Consider the following 21591-nt stretch of genomic DNA (forward strand, 5'->3'; position numbering starts at 1 on the left):
GTGTTATCGACTTACATACTTAATAAATAATAATTAATAAAATATTACTAATTTATAAGAAACGTGAGAAATTATTAACAATTATTATTATTATTTGTATATATTATTTACATTGTATGATAAAAATGTTAATTTAAAAACACAAAAGCTAATAAAAATATTAAGCACAGTAATATTTTATAATTATGCAAATTGTGGTATAATCTGTTGAGTTACAATTATCATCGTAATAACACAGCTGCAATAAATTCTATTATTCGGGTATTCGTTACATTTTGAAACTCGTCTGCGAGACAGCCAGACGAAGCTATTCGATAATAATATTTTATTCGTCCGTTTATTTAGTATCATAGTTCAATCTCATTGAGATTTCAAGCGTTTAAGCTGTATAATATAATCTGAGCATCCACAATAATTTATAGATGATTATAGTAAATGCCAATAACACATACTTTGATGTTTAATTTGTTAATTCGTTTACTTTGTGTCGTAGCTCACAAAATCATATGAATGGAGAAGTAGAGTATGAATAAAATTGAAATTCGTTAGTACACTTTTCAACGTCCAGCATTAATTTGATAAATTTATTTTCTTTATTTAGTATCTACTAACAGTAAAATGGTTAGTTGATTATAATATTTTTTGTTGAAGCCGTTGAAGGTATAAAATAAAAAGAACACATTCATTAACTCATCTCACATTTTACTCACGAATACCTCAATTATATGTATATATAAAAAAGGGGGAACAGAAAAAAAATTTAAACATATTTTACACAAAAGGTTATGTTTAAAAAAAGTTTTGTTCGAAGCGTGAAAAGTGTACTAAAAAACTGTATAAAATACAATAAAAAAAAGAAAAATAGCAGTCCGGTACGGAATACAATAGTTACAAACGTATAGACAAATAGGTCCATTACTAGATGGTTTTTATATATTTTTAATTAATGATAATATTAATTAAATTCAAAAACACGATGTCTATTAGAGTAAAGAATTAATGGAGCTGTGATTGTTTTAAATAAATAGTTTTTTATATTTCTACCTTTTTTTCAAATATTTTATTAAAAAAAATATATAAAAACATGTTATAAAATACGGCATTATGTTAGTACTAGAAAAAAGTGTACCAAATAAATCAAATCAATAGTAAAAATTCAAAATGCATACCATAATATTATATTAAGAATATAAAGGCAATTTTTGCATCGCTATACTTGTATATACGAGTGCCAGCCTACATATTTTGGTAAAAAATTTGAAATAATTTTAATATTAAATAAATCATGCAAGCTGTGTGGTTTCGTGTATTGTGATTGAAGTGTAATTTGTATAAAAAAAAGTTTAATTTAGGTGTAGGAGAAATTGCTGTGTCTCAGCTGTTGGTTCCCTGCGGTGTAATTATTATTTTTTTTTTGTTCTATTCGAAACTTGTGGATTCGTTGCCCTTAACGAGAAATGGAAACTTTGAACAACTAAAAACGCTTGTTGTAAATCACCTTTCACGGTGAAATCTAAATGAACAACCCATTTTATTTAGAGTTTTCGAAAAAAGTTTTCATGTAATAAATCAACAACTCTATGGGTGGATGGTTACATTTAAGAAGTGATGTAAGTGATAAAAGTATATAACCATCAAACTGTTATAACTTAAAATAGATGATTGTTGAATATTATATAATTATTTCCTGTTTATTTTTTTTTTATCATTTTAATTTGTTAATATGGGTATTATAATTTTTAGTTATTATAACGATCGTTAGTAAACTTAATCAAATAAAGTTCTAATCTATTTTTATTTTAAATTTCAGTATCTACTGTTTATTATATCTTCATTTCGATATGGATTATTGTTATTCACGTCGATCGACTTTAAATGTTCTTTTTTTAAGTGGATTCAAACATCATCGGCTACAGACAGTTACATTCTAATTATTTGTACACTCTAAATAATATATTTTGTTTTTAAATTCTATATTCGATTTTAGCTATAGGTTTTATATCGACGGATTTAATTTTATGATAGTTTTATTTTGAATATTATAAGTGAAAATCTGCTATATACATATATTATATAAAAACAATGATTACATTTTAATAATTTCTTTGAGTAAATTTGGTCTACCGGATGCGCTGAAAATAGTATTATAATTATTATTGCAACCAAACTTTTGAATTTTAAATTAATTTCCCAACACTAACATACGATGATGTACCGATTAAACCACATACGTATGCTACTGCTACAAGCAGATTCTATACATTCGCAATAGTACCACATTTGTATAGGTTTATCACGGTTGTGATTGTTTTATGCACTCGCTAGTCGCTATATCCAGTAAATAATAGTTCAGAAATAATTGCAACTGACTCGACTTATATGAAATCGTTAGGTACATATTTTACTGTTTTTACTCACGTTGAACGCGTACGTCATTACCTATTATTTCTGCAAATCATTATAATACCTGTAGTAATATAATTTATTAAAAAGTAGTAGTCGGTGGAAATGGGCTGATAAAATTAAAGTAGACACGTATTACGGAAACGGATACCATATACGTCTAACTACGTCTATACAAAACTAATAATATGTTTATTATATTATAACGAGTACGATGTAAGTTGACAAACTCCCGCTTGTACTTTGTAACTATACGTGCGTAATATACTTATCTATATAAAATAACTGTATTAAGATAGAGCACAACGGGCATCTGTCGCTTCATATAGAGAGATATGTTGGTGGAAAAAGACCGGAATCGAGCGTTTGAAAAAAGGTATATACGACGCAGTGGAGCCGTAAATTGAGAACGTAAATCGTCGAGAACGAGAGAGGAAAAAAAATAAAAATAAAGAAACTTTTGACGCTTTACAGTTTACCCCCTCCCCCGACACTATTCGACGATTTACTCTATTCGTTTAGCTTTTAAATTATTATCACACACTCACACACACATGTAGGTGTGTATGTGGGAGAGGAGCAATACACTTTATGTCGAACACTATATATATATATATATAAATATATATATTGTATATGCTATATATGCGAGTACGCTGCGATTGCTATATTGGCCTGCTCTAAAAATTTAGACACACCTATACATATATATACCACCGTCGTCGGGGTTGCGCACGCATTCGAAAACAGTTGTATTGCCGAGTGAAAAGTTTTCCCCGACAGACTGCTGCACACGCTTTACAATAATAATAACGAATACGCACGTCCGCGCTATAATCTTCGGATTTAGTGGATACGTATTGAATACGCTATATGAAGTTACTGCCATGTACATAATATATCATAAGTTATTATTCCATTGTCGATTTTTCTTCTCGAGTCATAAGAAACCTATAGAGACGAACACTGTTTTGATATGACTTCATAATATCGTGGCGACAATAATGATATATACTGCTAACCCATAATATATTATTTTTCTTTTCTAAATTTAATTATTTTGTGATCTTAACGACTGCCGTGATTAATGAAAAATAATAAATCGTACAATTTTGATGGTGTACCATTATAATGTGCAGTGGCGTGTTTTGAGTGATTTTTCGAGAGTTGTCCAAAATATTCTTTAATGACCCCTGTAAAATTCGAATAATTACTGGATATTCAAGATAAACTGCAAACTTAGCTTAAACATAACATCAGACATATTATAACTGTACTTTCGATTATTAAAAATCGTTTTGCTAGCTATAGTTTGAGATACCTAAAGTTAGATATAGGTATGATAATAATAATACGGTTTGTTTTTATAAATAATTTATTACCTAAAACCAATCGATACATTATATAAACCGTTTACATACATATACAGTTATGTTGATCTATAATAGGCTTTGTCATTTTTGGTAAAATTATAAGCACACCGTAAAACCACAGGCCAAAAGTAAACAAAGTTAAATGGCGTATACATTATTACGAGATAGAAAAACACAAAACGCTGTTATAGTACGCAAACACACATATATACATTATACACGCACAAGAATACATAGTATACATATATTATGCACCTATCTAAATACTTAATCACTTCTGCAGATTTATTACATGGCGTAGAATTAAAAAATGTAAATTCTATGTGGGACGATTTGAATATCGATTGTATTTATTCAGTATTACATTATTATTACCAGATACAAAAAAAAAGGTGTTGACACTTTTGCGATGGAATAATTTCAACAAAATATAATTTTATTAAAATTATTCCATATAGTATTCTTATAAATTACTGTTGAAAAGTAAAATTGAAAATACAAGTGTTCAATGTTCGTGCGGTTAAAGATATAATACAGTGAAATTTAAAAGTTATAATAGTGGGTGCAAGAAAAATAAATAAGAACTCACGATTTCTTTGAAAGTGTTCCGATTTAAAAATTCAGTACGACCAAAATTTAACAAAATAGCGTGATTTAACTTTTTAATTTTTTTTTTTTTTTTATTATAACTTTATAATTAGATACAAATAGCATTAGTTATGTTTGAATGTTTCAATATTATTTATGTTGTCTGAATAATTAAGTTATATAATAAAACCTTATACTATATTATAGTTCATCCAATTTTTTATTACTGACTGCACGAGAAAAGTCAGTATTACTTACTACTGAAATAATATAATATAATACCTGTGGATGTATATAATATATACAAGTGGTATGTGCAAGAGATAGGGGGTAAATGGGCCATAACCCTTACTCACCCAGAAATATCCTCTAAAATTAATTTAAAGAGCTTTTAATACAAACAATACGTAAGTGTTTTGAATTATTTGATGGGGCAAAAGGGTCAACATACGTATTATCTTTATTCTAATTATTCTCTCTACACCAGACACCTACACCAAAATGATATTAGTACGGCGTTGATAGAATAAAATATATATTACTATAGATTTTTAATGAAGTAACAAATGTATTGGTTTTAGAATTATAATTTTTTGTTTTTAATATCATGCAAACAATTCTTAAAATAAATTATAGATAGTTAATAGTTAAATTTTATTAAAAGTTAAAACATTAAATAAACGAATATATATAAACGTTCATGGACATTTTGTTGACAATCAGACAATCAGAGATATTTATTTAAATAAAATTAAAATTATATAATCTTGTGCAGTAAATTTGCATTTCAGATATTTTGTCCGCATTATGGGGTGATTACCGATTAATAATGTTTTGTAATTTAAAAGCACATTTATTCTGGTAGTTAAATTAATCTCAATTCGTTAAGTGCTCAGTTCACGTGTAGCGGCTGTTTTTGTTTCTTATAGTACAGCTGTGCCTCCAAATATCGGTTATCGATTTATACGTTTTACTGGCGATTAAAGATGTTATATTATTAATATATAAATCGTATTGTATTATGATATGTCATCAACGCCACTTTAAACAGCTATGGGTTATAATTTACTTTTATCTTCGCATATCAGATTGATAATATCTGAGATTGTGTGTAAAATAATATAAATAATAGTTCATTTCTTGCATACCTTACGACAAAAAAAAAATATTCATTTTTCTGTTACTGTTGTGCTTAGATTCTAGTTATGCATTCAATGTGCTATGTATTTTTAACACTATTATTGTTGATAATTATTTGAGTCGTTAAGAAAACCGTTATAGCAGCTTTTAGTTGTTTTTCTATATCACTGCAATTCGAATTGAATACAATAAGACACTATTCTGTATTGTTCCTAATAAATTATATTACCTTAAATTCTAACAATGAAAAACATGGTACTTATTTAATAAGTCTGTTTGGATATATTATACGTGATATAACTTATAATAATAAGATGTGTGAATGATTAGTGAACGATACGACACAACTTTATTGTATACTAAACTTTTTACGGATAAGTTAAAATAAAATATATTGTTTTCTGGTAAGAAACTTTACATTTTATTTTACACAATAAATTAATTAACAGTTTCAAAAAATATGAATTATTTATATCTCTTGAATTCTCTTTTCTAATTTTGTGTTCATTTGTTTTATTTTTTGTTAATATATTTATGTATAAATAATAATAAAAAATTTACTAATGAGTTTAATTTTTGATGTGATTGCTTAAATATAAAATAATAGACTATATAATAAACATATACTGAGAGCTGTAAGAAATATAACTTTAAAGTTAACTAATTTCAACGAAAATAATTTAATAGTAAAACACCATGACTCAAGCACAACAAATTGAATATGACCCAAACGTTTACACGTAGTACTGAGTGTATCACAAAAACGTCATACTTACAGTTTATTCCGTATTGCCTTATAAGTTTAATATTAAATTAGCGAGACCGTGTGGGACACTCTATGTAGTAAAATATGTCTAAAAATAAACAGAAAGTGACAAAGAAAATTTAATTTTAGACAGATTTCAGTTTTATTCAATAAAAAATAAATGCCAATTCTTCTGCACTGGGAGTCGAAACAATCAAAAATTCCTGTCACAGATGGATTTCAGTTTTATATAATAAAATATTATTACCAAGCCCATTTCACCCAAATTTTATTGTGTTATGTTGTAATATACATGTAATATGTTTGACGTATATACTATCACACATTTATATATATATATATAATTTGTTACCGCTACGTGCGCAATTATCATAGCTTAAACCGTTGGTCTAAAAAACTTAAATCCTCTGGGTGTTATAAATTCATCACAAATATAAACAAATTAGTCGATATATATCAGAGGATAAATTAAAAGCAATTTTTTTAGGGGGGGGGTTGGACTATAGTCTTGGTATTTTCTTATTATTAATTTTTGTGGGCTTTTCCCATACTCTTTTCTATTAAGTTTGTATATTTTCAAAAGCGTTACAAAAAATTTACATTGACATAATTAAATCAATATTCATATTATAGGTATCTGATATTTATTCAGTATTATTCACCAATCACGCGTTCCATCATTTTTACTTTTAATAAACTATTATATTCAAATCCCGATTATTAGAATCTTGAAGTAAAAACATCTTTAAATACTATATATTTTTTAATCATTTAGAATTATAAATATACTATTAGCTTAACACTTCACAGTAAAAAGGTTGGTTCACATTAAAAAAATTATTTTCTACCCCCCTCCCCTACTCAAAGTAGACTTAAATAATACAACTACAGATTTAAGCATTTAACTAATCTTAGAATATTACAGCATACTCGTTCTTATAACCATTGAAAAAACTTATTGTTCATCACTCTTATATTATTATACAGGGTGATTCTTTTATCATTAAACATTCATTGTTTTAAACAGTTTTGACTTTTTAAACATTTTTAGTTTCATGGTTTTCTAAAACTATATAAAATTTTAATGTGTTTCACCTTTATATTTAAAAGTGAAATCACTATCAATTTTTGATTTTCAAATGGCAACCTATATTTAAAATGTCATAAAATAGTAGGGCAATTTTTTTATGAATTTTAACGTTAAAATTATTATTTTTTATTTAACCATTAGTGAGTTGTAGCTGCTCAAATGTGGGTGGTTTGAGGTTTTTAGGTGTTCGTCCTACAGGGTATTACGGCTGCGAGGCATTGGTAACTACATGTAAAAAGTTCATCACTGTGTCGATAGTCGATAACGAGTTTATTACATATGAAGTAAGAAGTATGATAAAAACCGAAAACTGCCCAACTTAACCGCCTCACTAAAAATTAACGAAAAATAATAAGTTGATCGTTAAAATTCATAAAAGAATGGCCTTATTAATTTAATATATTTTAAAAAACGGCTGCTATTTAAAAATCAAAAGTTGATAGTAGTTTTACTATTAAATAAAAGGTAGAAAAAAATAAAAATTTCATACAGCCTGAAAAAAAACATGAAACAAAATATTTTAAAAAATAATGAAAAAAAGTCAATATTTAATGAAATAATGAGTGTTTAATGATAAAAGAATCACCTTGTATATGGTATCTGCGGAACTGACAACCCCGATATAGTTGTGCTTTTTGAGAAAACACTACAAACTTTCTTCAAATTGTAACCTCTGAATGATGAATAAAATTTTCAGTGTCTGAGACTTTTTTTGTTCATTCGTCCATTTCAAAATTGGCTAATTTACGTACTTCACGAATCTCGTAATAATTATTAATTTAATATAATACGCATCTGCCACATAACTGTTGCGATATCATGTTTTCTCATTTATAGCCTCACTAAAGAATAACAGCCTTTAAAAACCTATATTGTTGTATGAAAATAATATTATTATATTGCAACTGTAATCTAGTGATATTAAACATAGATTTCAGGAACTTGAAAGTATAAAACAAATCTCATTCTTCCAAAATATGGAGAAAAAACACGAAACGTTGGTAATGCGTATAATACTATACGACCGTTGTGCATCTAGATACTTAGAAAATACGCACGCGTCCGGGAATATTGTGTGATTGCGAATAACCACGCGATGTCGATGATGACACTTGCAGAGTCGTAAAAAACGGTGATTACACATTTCAACGTTCTGAGCGATGGACGACAGTAAGTCTCGATCGAACATAACGAGAGTACTTGGGAGTTGTGTGCGCGTTTTCATTTTATAGTCCGCCAACTCTCTTGTCATTTATAAGATACCCAGCGGATGATCTGAGCGTGTAAATGGGTTTACTAGGCTTTCGATCCATCCTTCCTTCTACCCACCACGTCTTAAAAATTGCTCGTCCGTAAAATACGTTGTTTGCTCCCTCGCTGGCAGCGGAGGCGTAACGGATAAGACATTGCAGTCGTAAAAATGTCGAGCAGCTCCTCGTAGTATAATTTTTATGGTCGACGGAGAGGAAGGAGAAATAGAAATAGTTGACAGCCCGGTGGGCGCGCGCGTAAGTACCTACAGCCGGACATGTATTATAGTCCCCGCCAGTGTAAAGGAAAAAAAAATTCAACCCTTCGGAGAAAAGGGAAAAGTTCCGTCGTTGCGCGTGGAGGGCGATTCTGGGCTGAGACAAAAAATAAAATACTAATAACAACAGTAGTAATAAGTACCCTCCTACGTTATAAATAATATCATGTAATGTCGTGTATAATGTACACAATATCACGGAGTACACACCATTCCACGCACCGACCGGACGACTCGGTTTATTAGAGAGACGACTATATTATTATTGTTACGCGAGGAAACGAAGTACACACTATCATAATGTACAATATACTTTATGTATAAATGTATAATATGCAAATATATATATAAATATATGATAACGTGTAGTTTACAATATTGCGCCGTCCCGTCTGAACGACCAGTTTATCGACGGAACGCGCCAGCCCGTTTTTGGCGCGAGCTCGGGACGCTTTATATAGTATTATACACGGTTGGCAATGCGGACGATAAATCGACTACTCCGGAGGGACTACGTATATTATATTATAATAATATCTGCTGCGACCGCTACGTCATCGTCGGCTAGACGCATAATTTTCTCGGCCGCGTTTTCGAATGTGTCGCACGCACGTGCCCTCGTATCGATATCGCCGCCGGACGCTGACCATTACGATAATAAAACGTGCGGTGTGAGATGACACGGTCATTCTAGGACGGTATAATATAACGAATTAGTCAATGAAAAAGTCACTGAAAAAAAAAAAATTGATGGGTTTTAAAAACTAAGTATTGCACACATAATTATTATAACACGACACGCGTTACAATAATATTTCAATACCTATACAAATTGTCTCGCTAACGTGATTTCTTAAACGTACGGTTTGATCTCATGCTTTGACAAACTAACGTGAACGTTTTGCAATCAAAATTGCACATTATCTTAACATCAATCAGACGATTTCGAGAATTCACTCTATAGACAATGTCTGGTTGTCTCGTTAATTAATTGTGTGTTGTACACATTGTGCGATTGAAACTAAAAAATTAAAATTCTTCTAATTACCGTTCTGAAATTATTGCAGTCCTTTTCTTTTTCAAACGCAAAAAAAACAACCAAACTTCTTTGACTTAAATACAATTTTTGTAAACGAATACATAATTATATCATCTTTTATAAATTAAATCGTAAAAAAAAATAAATGTTTCGTTTTCAGAATAATTGATTAATCAGTCAGTTCATTACTTACTGAAAAGAAACGGAGGTGGATAAAAACTGTAATATTTTATTCATAAGAAAAATACTTTATCTGTATATTCTTAAGCACACTGCCTGTATACATTTCTACTCTACATAACGATTCTCCTGACGGGAGAGTAATTCCATCAATTGTACACAGTTGTGTATAATAGTTTGACAATAACTTACCGGATTTTGTAACGATTTTATTGACACCCGTTCAATCTAAAAGCTGTAACCAAGAGAGATAGAGATAATATGATAAATGCCATATTTTTAGCATGCTTATATGCATATTATATTGTATTTTTAGTATGAATTTGTATTTGTGTAGTTTTTACTCTAAAATTAAAAAAAAAAAGGACAAGGATTGTGATTTGGTTAAAAAGTGATAGATATCTTAACAACTATTTATATAAATATATAATTAATAATAATTGTATATTGTAATTACATAATTAATTTTATAATAAATGTAATTGATATAATTGTATTGTAACAATCTAGTGAAATAAATATTACGGGAAGAAAAATAATCTTAATTAATGGCTCTCCGAAATGTATATTAGTATTGATTATACTCAATTACCGTAAATAAAGGAATTATTATCTTAATTCAAAAAGTTGAGAGGTTGAAAATATCATAGTGAAGAATACATTTATAAATAAATCTTAGATTTATCTATGGCAAGTGTTAGTAAAAGAACCAAGATTGTTGTTGAACGAAACAAGATTTAAAACTTCAGTGCGCACTGAAGGAATGAGATTGACTTTTAATTAACAAAAACCTCTTCGACAGAAAACGTGGAAACCGATAAGTGAATTCAACTTCCCCTTCCCCTCAAAAAAAAAAAAAACTTTTAGCCTTTAAGCTTAACAAGAAACTTTGCTTTTAGATTTTAAATCGGCTTATTCATCTAATAATTTTGTACGTTCTTTGTCAAGTCAATTTATTAAAACTTTAATAGTAAATAATATAGTACATAATAAAAGAAAATTAGTTTTCACCAATGAATTGCAGTGCCAGGGTACAACAATGAAAAGGGCCATTTGAAGTATACGTTATTATTATATATAATATAGGTTATATACCTATGAATAAACGTCATTAACGAAAAGCTATTCAAAACAAAACTCGTATCTCTGGTTGATGCAATGTCTTTAAAGCCATGTCGATTTCCCTGTTGTAATAATAAGAAATAAAAATACCGGCAAAACCAACTGTCGGTAAAAATACGGGAACAATTTAAAGTCGGCTGCAATGCGCAAGGAATCGTAAAGAAAAGCGCGAAACGAACATCAGGAAAAACGTAAATTACTTGTTCCAGTGGTGAGGTTGGGACAGCTATTATTTTGATGGACGATTGAAGAACGTCCACAGTACAAGTGGTGTGTTGAAAACAAATTAAGCCACGGCAACAAATATCATAATGATATTGCTTGCTGCGAGTATTATAATTTATAATATTATTATAATATGCACAATAATAGACAAATTCCCCACAAACTTTTTGGCGGCCGTACTATCATCATGGTAGATGCATTTATTACTATAAATGAGTAGAATCATAATGCCCGATAATTTTTTACTTCTTCTTAGTCAGAAATTATTGCTAGTTTATAAAGTTCATGTACTAGTCGAAACTATAACTCGTCCGAAAACCCACTTAAGCTATATAAATTATGGCATGAAAAATGTGTACACACACATAACCTATGGTTGATGCACTATGGCCTATATATGCTTTCTCCAATAATAATTTATTCGATTTTCTCCATCGTGACACACAATAATTAATTTTCATCAATGACAGTAAACAGTTTGCCCAAAGATATTTTGTACTCGAAATACAATTTGTTCATATTTTTATTTTGAAGCTTTTATTTGGTGACATTATTATTGTAAGACTTGTGGAATTTCAATTTTCACCACGACATATTGAGTGAAATGTTTAATGCATGAATAATGTATCTCTATTGTATCCTTTCACTACGTATTTTGAGCTATTTGTAGTTTCTACTTCAAAAATGTCTATATTTATATGGATTATACGTGAATTATGTACATATGATTGTAGAAAATATACATTGATTGATTGTTATTGAAATAATGTACTCAATAACTCAATAGTACTATATTATGCATGATACCTGAGTATTATATCTTATTCTAAATATTATCTTATTGAATTCAAAAACTTTTAGCAAACTTCGATATTTTGAAATCAATTTAATAATATATACGTATTTTGTACTAACAATATGTGAATTACACATCTATTTCAAAAATCTCACTAATTTAATAGCTAAACGATAATACTATCATAATTTTTTTAATATTTATAATAAAATTAGTTGATTTTTCATAATTTTTCATTATCTGAATGTGATAGATTTGTTTTTTTTTATTTTGAAAATGTATAAATCAATACACTTTTAGCAAGAATTTTAACATATTATTTTTGTAATATTTTGTATAGTATAATAATTGTTTTAATTCAATATTGAATAAACACATCAAATATCAATTACTTGGATATTTATTAGCTGTTAACAAACAAATTATATGCAGTCTATTAGGCACATTTATTTAACGATTCCATTATTTATAATAATATAACGAAGTACCACAAATATTTTATTTTATTTGTAAACGCGAACGTCGTATGCAAGCATTTTAAATTTAACTATTTTTTTTATTTTATAAGTTATTTTGAGTATATTAATAATTTGTTGTGATATTCGTAATTTCTTATATAAATTATAGTAAAAAACAATACCATTCGAGTTACCACTTTCCTTAGCTACATTAACGTTGCCGAGGCATTGACAAAATATATTTATTAATTTCTTACAATTTAAATTTTACATTCCAATGCGTTTCTACTTAATTAAACAAAAAAAAAAAAAAACAAAACTTTGCGTCTCAAGATTTATACGTAATTTATCGTTATAATTATTAACACTAACAAAAAAAAAAATAGTATAAATAATGAACAAACTTTTAACCCATATATACTTTACAATTACAGCCAATAATAATTATGTGCATTATAATATATAAATATATCATTTTTTCTTTTTTTTTCAAAGACAAATTCAGTTATTTTATTTATTTGTGCATAAGTGTACCAGTATCTGAATTTAAAATATACGTAACATGTTATCTTCAAAGTATTTCCTTGCTGTGTTATTTTTATTAAAAATTCTGATAACTTTAATTGTTAATGTATATAAATATACATTTTCAACATATTCTCTCGTTATTTCACAGAATTATATCAAGTGACTGTCGATATTTATACTTAATTTAAACCCAAGTTAGAAATATTTGGTTGGTTATTTTCTCATACTTAACAAATATAAATAAGATTTCTTAAATTTTATTTTATAGGTTTTAAATACTATTACCTATGTTAAGACTAACACATTCGAACACAACACATAATGTGTGCAATGTGCATACATGTATAAATTTAATTTATGTCTGAAAGAATAATAAAATAATGCAGTTCACTATCATCTGCGTTATATTGTTTTTAAGTGTAGATTTGAACTATACAATTTATTAAAATGTGATGACTGGTAGAATGACGTATTATACATCTGTAATTTTACAAGATTAGTTAAGCTCATATAGTCATATCAAAATCTAAAAAAGATCTTTATTTTTGAGAAATATCATTTATATTTACATTTTACAGTTGTATAATTTATTTTTGTGTGTCATACATAAATATGTAGCAAGTGGTGTACTAATTATATTTCAAATACTTAACATGCTTAAGCAATAAATTAACATTGGCTTATAAAATATATTATAATAACGTGTTTAATGTATTCACTAAAATCAATTTTAAATTTAATTGTGTTTAAAAAAAAAAGTTTGTTTGCAAATAAAATATTATGAAAATTATATGTCTACTAAAAGTAATATAAAAATAATTCTGCCGTAAACATACCGGAGCGAATGAAATAAATCCAAACCGTTATATTATTTCCGCAACAATAATAATGCAATGCAATTTTGAAATTAAATACCTTAAAACTTAAAACAAATTTATCAAATCCCCCAAGTGAGTCATCTCGCCGTAGATCCCACTTTGCCACCACATTATTCGCCAAACGTATCCGGTGATTTGTTTCTTTTTTTTTCAACCTCCAAGTAATGCTTAAATTATTTATTACAAAAACATAAATAAATTATACTACTAGCGTAATAATATACTTTTTTAAATAACTCCATTAGACGTCAAAAACTGAAATATGTTTTAATAAATATTTTTATATTTTTATTTTTATTTTTTTGATATTTTTAATCATTTAGATTTTGGGTTTTGGAATGTAGATATTGTACTTAGATATTTAAACACTGAAATATAATTTTAAACATAAATTTAAGTGCTCAAATCCATTATGATGCGGATTAACATATTATATTTTATGTTCAGGTAACTCTGAATTTAAAAATAATAAACAGGTACTTACATTAGTTATTGTGTATACCTTTTAATTTTTGTTAGAATATAGAACGTGTGCACACATTAAGTATTTGTGGTACTGCTGTTATAAATTCATATAGAACATAGATGTAGTAATATTTTAATTATACCTATTATTGCCGTTCTTATAACGTGCAATCATATTATTTTACTGGTACTTAAAATGCACCGTGAGTAATTTTTTTTAAATATTTAATAACACGATGTAATATAAACCATAATATTGTATATAGAATTAGGTAATACTATTGAATAATATTAATTATTAAATTAATTTTAATAACAAAAATTATCCAAACAATGTTAAAATAAATCTAAACATTTTAAATACCTAATAAAAATGAACTTTCTATTAATGCATGCATCACGAGATTACCACGGTGAAAATAAAGTTAACTTTTGAATTAAGTCTGGGTTTGAATCGCATTGGACACAACAAATAATCCAATAGTTAAGGACAGGCTCGTACATCGCGAATGTCGACGGAAGTGGGAGTCAGGCTTTGAAAATGAATCAATAGGATTGCGTTGGATGTAATGAAGAGTGATGCGATAAAATGTAAAAAGACTAGGATTTCAGAAACTATAGTGAAGTATATGTATATATGTACACACATGAATATATGTTGTATACAGGAAAAAGGGACCTGTAGGCTATAATGAAATGGGACGCAGACTGAGTATACGCAGCGTAGTCATTTGTGGCATAATAATATAATACAAGTAGGTACCGTTGAAAAGTAATCAAAGTACATTTGTATTTATATACGAATGTATAGATAAAGAGTATATCGGATGAAATGTGACTAACCACCCACACACGATATTAACATGAAAAAATTGATTAAAATCAGAAAGTCCTAACGAGTATTGTTTTTGAACATAAAAATATAATAATAATCTAGTACGTAGTAAATAAATCGATTTTTTTTTTGTTTAAAAATCAACTAATTGTTTACTCCTTAATCCTTAAGGATTATACGTATTGTGAGTACTATATATTTGTTGAACTCGTATTTATTTTTAACGTTACTCTATCCCAAACGACTGAAACTGTCTGTGACAACAATATTTAATACTACAGCCATAGAATACTTTTTTGTTTATGCATTTTAAACTTTGAAATATATTTTATGGGATCGCGTTCTAACATTTTGTTAATATACAAAATGTTAGAATACATAATTCATTACTGCTTACATCATTTCAAGGGTAATTATATTAAATTGTAACAGGTTCAAAACAATTGTTTTACTCGACTTACACTAATTATAACTGTCTTATTCGAATGTCTCAGTGCTCAAGTATTAATAACAATAACAACAACTGTCTTATCATACAAAAATTACAACAATGAAAGTAATTAAAATAAACATTTTAGAAATTCCAAAACCATTATAGATTAGAATAAAAACAATATAGTAATATTTAATAATCATAATATTATTTTTGTCTCTCCTAATATAGCAATAGTCTGATAACATAGCAGTCCAATTATGAATATTTTAAAGCAAGTAAAACAAAAAAAAAAAAAAAAAAATAACGACACAAAAAATTATAAGTTACATGCTATTCAAAGAAAATACTATAAAACACATTTAATTTACTGTCTACCAATATTAGCTCACGTAGACTTAGATTTTATACCCACTTAGTTACGACAAAATAAATTGGCATTAAATTATATGCGTATTGCGCACATTTTCCCAATTTCCCAACTGTTTTCAAACGCGTAATATGTCTCGGTCGATCTACCATTTACTGTCCCTCTATTCCTCATTGATATCGTCCGATGTCGTCTGATTCACACATATAAAAAACGCGATAGTAATATTACATTACTAAATTAAAATAGTATAACTATTATCGTCACTTTACAAAAACGTATTGTAATAATAATAATAATAATATAATAATATATGAGATGGTACTTACATAATATATTATCTCGCTTACTACGATCTTGGTACTTGGATATGGTGCAAAGGTGGTGAGGGGGGGGAGTTCGCCAACACTCGTATTATACGTACATGACACAAGACTCATTAATTACAGTATTAAAACGTTTAAACTACGACAATAGCTCATAGTTTTAAAGAAGTAGTTTTAAATTTATGATGGGGCGACGGCATATTGTCTGCGAACAAAACGACGGTGGCGAGGGAGAAAAAAAACAATAGGTATACCATTTCACGTCCAAAATATACACCAACTTTATATACACACACATATATATATATATATATACATATATATATATATATATACGCACGCAAAATAATAACGATAAAGTATACCACCGTATAATAATGTACATAAAATGTATAGGTATAAGAGTTTCTTCCACACGACCAACACACTATAATATAATATTATATTATAATATACCTAATAATAATAATATAATACGCATTATACACGTAATATTATTATTATTATTATTATTATCATCATCATTATCATAAAACACAAAGGCGCCTGTAAAAAAAAATAAACGTGGACGGAAACACTTCGCGGGTGTATTAAAATTACGCGCAAGTCACTATATTATTATGATGTCATTGTGCGCCACGAGTTTATGGCGAAAACGTTTTAGCGTTTTGTCTGAAGCTCCGAAAATCTACGACCCAAGCCAGCGCCCCCAGTACAGTTAATGTTTGATCGAATTCAACAACATTTACTGGTGAATTCACCGTGGTTATAGTGTATGCGTGTTTTTGTGATGCGTTGCAGTGTGCAAATCGATTGATCGAAACGCGTTTTACAGCACACCGAAATTATTATTGTGCCGACACAAAAATATTATTATCATCCCAAGCGCGTTTTGACATACGGATGCTACGCACTCGTCTGTTTATACTATGAATATATTTTTACTGTTTTAAGGTATTCATAGAAATATGTTATTACGTTTTGAGTTGTAAACTTTAATAATATAATGTGGTAAAAAATATATACGTTCACTTTTGTGAAATAAATTACTCCCTGATACAGTGATACGCACAAGGTTCCAAAGAACGGTGTATTTGGTGATAATTTTCTTACAGGATCAACGGCGCAAAAAATTATCATAATAAATAAATACTAATTATAAAATAAATGAAATATTTTCGGAAAAAAATTATACCTTCTTATACCGTTATATTAAAAGTTAAATAAATAACTTAAATAGCTAAATAAAAGTATTCTTTTATCAAAAAGAAATATATAAAAATATAGATTGTTATGCAGACTGACTAGACTGTCATACGCTATCCGATATTTCGTTTCTTTTTTGTTTACAATATTATATATCATTGTATTAAAATTGAATACCCAAATAATAGTGACCTACTAGACATATAATATATAGTAAAATATGGTATCCAATTGTCTACCTTTTTTTTTATATCAGCAACTGGAATTAAAACAAAAAAAAACCATTTATGGTATTAAAAAACTCTTAAAATATTGTAAATATTTTCAAACGACTGAAACAAAAACCGGAATCTATATTTTTAATGAAACAGTTACTAAAGTATAAACTAAAAATAAAACTACAACTGTTTTATACAAGTAAATGTTTACTAGAACACTGACACTTCACTCATAATAAATTCATATTTTTAAAATAATAGAACTGGAATCAGAATATATTAATAAAATGAGTACCAAAACAAACAAAAAAAATAAAATTTAATAGGCAGTCACTGTTTAAAAAAATGGGATAAACATAATGTTAATATTAAATATTTCAATATTTTGTTTATAATATTATTATTTATACATTCAATTTTAAGTGTAACTCTATATATATATATATATTATCTACACAATATCTCTTTAGGCATCATTAATATAACAGTTTTAGAATTATATAGCAAATTAATTAATTTTCATAACAATTGAACAAAATACTAAATTGTATTATTATGAATAGAATTTAACTCAAAACCACAGAAGGAAAAACAATAAATTTTGTTTCAGCAAAAAAATAACTGATCAATTACTCTAATTTATTATATTATTTTGTATGTAATATATACACGACACTTTTGGCTAACAAAATAATTACAAAAATTAGTTCAAATATAATAAAGTTTTAATTTTTAATTATTTGTCCACTATTATCGATCGGTTTTATTTCAGTGGATTGGACAGGTCTGTTTTAAGGTTCACTGATTTCCAGACGTTACCGAAAATAATACCTTTTTCAAAAAAAAACATCCACATTTTGCAATAATGTGCACTGAACGTGCAGAAAGTTCGACCAAATATATATATTTCTATATAGGTGTTACTCCGCTACGTACAAATAAACAAAGAAATATATTAAACCAACCGATTGAGTGTATTTAGATTGAAACTGAAATAATGATGGCTGATCGAATAAATATTATATTTTATGATAAGCCGTTCGTTTTACGATCATTATAAGAAGACGACAACCATGACTACTTAATTTACTGATAAATTAACTGTTGTGTAAGACAAAATATAATATTATTAGTTTTTAAAAATACAATCCCCTTAAGTTAATAGTATATTCCGCTGGATAACGTTTAATAAGATAACAGTATTACATAATTGTGCATCTATTTATTTGGTGGTATGTATCTGCGTTTTGATAATGAAGTGAGCCTATTTTAGCGTAACGCATTAGGTTAAACTAGTTGTTGGACAATAAAATCGATGGGTTGCTATTAAAATTCATTGACGATAATGATGGAATAGACCGACATGGGCTGATAATATTATGCTGGCTAATAGATTTTTCAGATAATCGCCGAAATAAAAAATATTTAGCTTTATAATTGTTAAACTTTTAGAAGAAATGAACATCTATTACTTTATTAGAGGAATTGGCATCCTTAAACCGTTGTTTGCGTGCTTTGGTCCGAATTTATCGAAATATCATATAGATATCATATTATAGTGTCATCGTGTATTGGGCACATCATAAATTATATTATCATCGAAAGATGAAAACCGATCACAGCTGGATCGTGAACAGACGATCCACATACACCACACAGATCTTGACACTACAAAATACTAACTTTGCAATCATCTTTCTCGTTTCAGCTCTAGGATACGGCGGCGAAGAGCACGGGCCACGTTTCGTCGTCGAGCCACCGGTGTCAGTTTTCTTCTCGAACGCCACCGGGGCCCGGGTGGAATGCGCTGCCGAGGGAACGCCTAGGCCGCTGGTCCGTTGGCAGACGGTACTCGATGGTTCGACGGTTAGGGGCGTCAGAGATCTAATGCACGTCGATGATAACGGCACCCTGGTATTTTTGCCGTTTGCCGAACACCAATACACACCAGATGTGCATTCTGTCGCATACAGATGCGTGGCTCACAGTCGCGCGGGCACGATCGTCTCCCGGACCGTTCAAGTCAGAGCTGGTAAGTGAAAGATTTTTATTGTATAATGATATTATGACACTATGAACAGTGAATAAACTGCTGAAAACTTATGCTTACGATCTATATTGTGCGTAAAATGAAGTGTTATAGACGACATAAAAGTCTATTATATTATTTCCCGAGAAACTTATAAAGAAAAATAGAAAGAGGGAAGTGGGAAGAGAGCTAAGTTGATGCGTTAAGATACTCGATTCACCTAAAAGGGCGAGGATACGTTTTAAAAATCTGAATCCACTCTTTTGAAGTAGATAAAATATTATATGTAGGTGATATTGAGTATTCATTTTAAATAACAATAATTATTACATAATATGAATTTGTTACTAGATTTTTCTTAGTTTTTTCTATTTTAAATGTATACGAGTACACATGGCTATATAATATCGGCATATTCAATCAAATATACCACTGGTTAACATCACAGCACTATTTCATTTCTATTCGATTTTGACGATTTAAGTATTTGAACTAATTTAAAATAAGTCTTGATTAATGAACATCTGCTATGTTTCATTTGATAATTTACACGGTACCATGACTATATACCATATAGATATTATGCATTTTTCACATGTTTAATTTACTCAAGAATAGTATGTATAAAATTGTTTTTCGTTTATGTAGATAAGTATACTACCTATTTATAATAAATAATAACATAACATTTACTATACGTTTTATCCTTGATAATAATAATAAAAAATAACCATTATTTTCTCCATCAAAATAAACCCGTCCACAATACTATGTCTTTAATACCCATCCGTACAACTATGTAAACGTGTAAGGTATATGGTTTGTACAGAAAGATTATTACTTACGACTGTTCAGTTGAAACTACGAAATTGTTTCCTTTTAAAGTGGTTGTACTACTGCAAAACCCATCAATACTAGGTACTTGTTTATACCTACTTACGAGACATCATGACTAAATGTGAAGACAAATCTCTAAAAAACTATAGTGAGCCGGTTGTTACAATACTACCTATTAGTTATAACTATTAACTGTACAATAATTATTCTTTAAATTAAATTAAACGGTTTCCCTTTTCAATTTAAAAACGACTTTGTACTTTATGAAAATTAAATTATATTATTATTACATCATATATATGTATGGTTGAAAAATATACATCTTATACTACAGGTCCAAAACCACCACTAGAACAATAACGGTAATTATGAACAAAATAACAAATTATTTATGCATTTCTGTTATTTTGTTTACTATTGTGTTATTTTCTAAATGGCAAGGTATTATTATCTCGAGGGTCTAAACAAAAAGACATAAAATGTAAACATTTTTACTACCATTGTGTTTTTATGTATTCGAATAGGTGAATGAAAAAACGGGATAAATGTGTACACTTTTTATTAAAAATAAAAACTCATGGTTATAATGAAAGCTACTTTGGATACACTACACATACGTTTATTGATAAAACAAATAAGAATAAAACATACAAATCGTGAACATTTTTTACGACATATAGTTGCAATCGATAAATAAAAATTAAATTAGACTAAATACGCGTAGATAATATCTATGTTAAATAATAATTCAATCGATC

At 28.2% G+C, this 21591-nt stretch overlaps 1 protein-coding gene across 4 annotated transcripts in view; it reads left to right on the forward strand.

The window, feature by feature from the left end:
* The window catches only part of LOC132924228 (cell adhesion molecule Dscam2-like), a 277463-nt gene that overhangs the window by 76433 nt on the left and 179439 nt on the right, over positions 1 to 21591 (forward strand). For all 4 annotated transcript variants that reach the window (XM_060988402.1, XM_060988401.1, XM_060988403.1 and 1 more), the window contains exon 3: positions 19676 to 19999. In XM_060988402.1, the coding sequence (XP_060844385.1) occupies positions 19676 to 19999 (324 nt within the window). The remainder of the gene's footprint in view (positions 1 to 19675; positions 20000 to 21591) is intronic.

Source organism: Rhopalosiphum padi, chromosome 3 (assembly GCF_020882245.1).
Source record: "Rhopalosiphum padi isolate XX-2018 chromosome 3, ASM2088224v1, whole genome shotgun sequence".
Classification (NCBI taxonomy): Eukaryota; Metazoa; Arthropoda; class Insecta; order Hemiptera; family Aphididae; genus Rhopalosiphum; species Rhopalosiphum padi.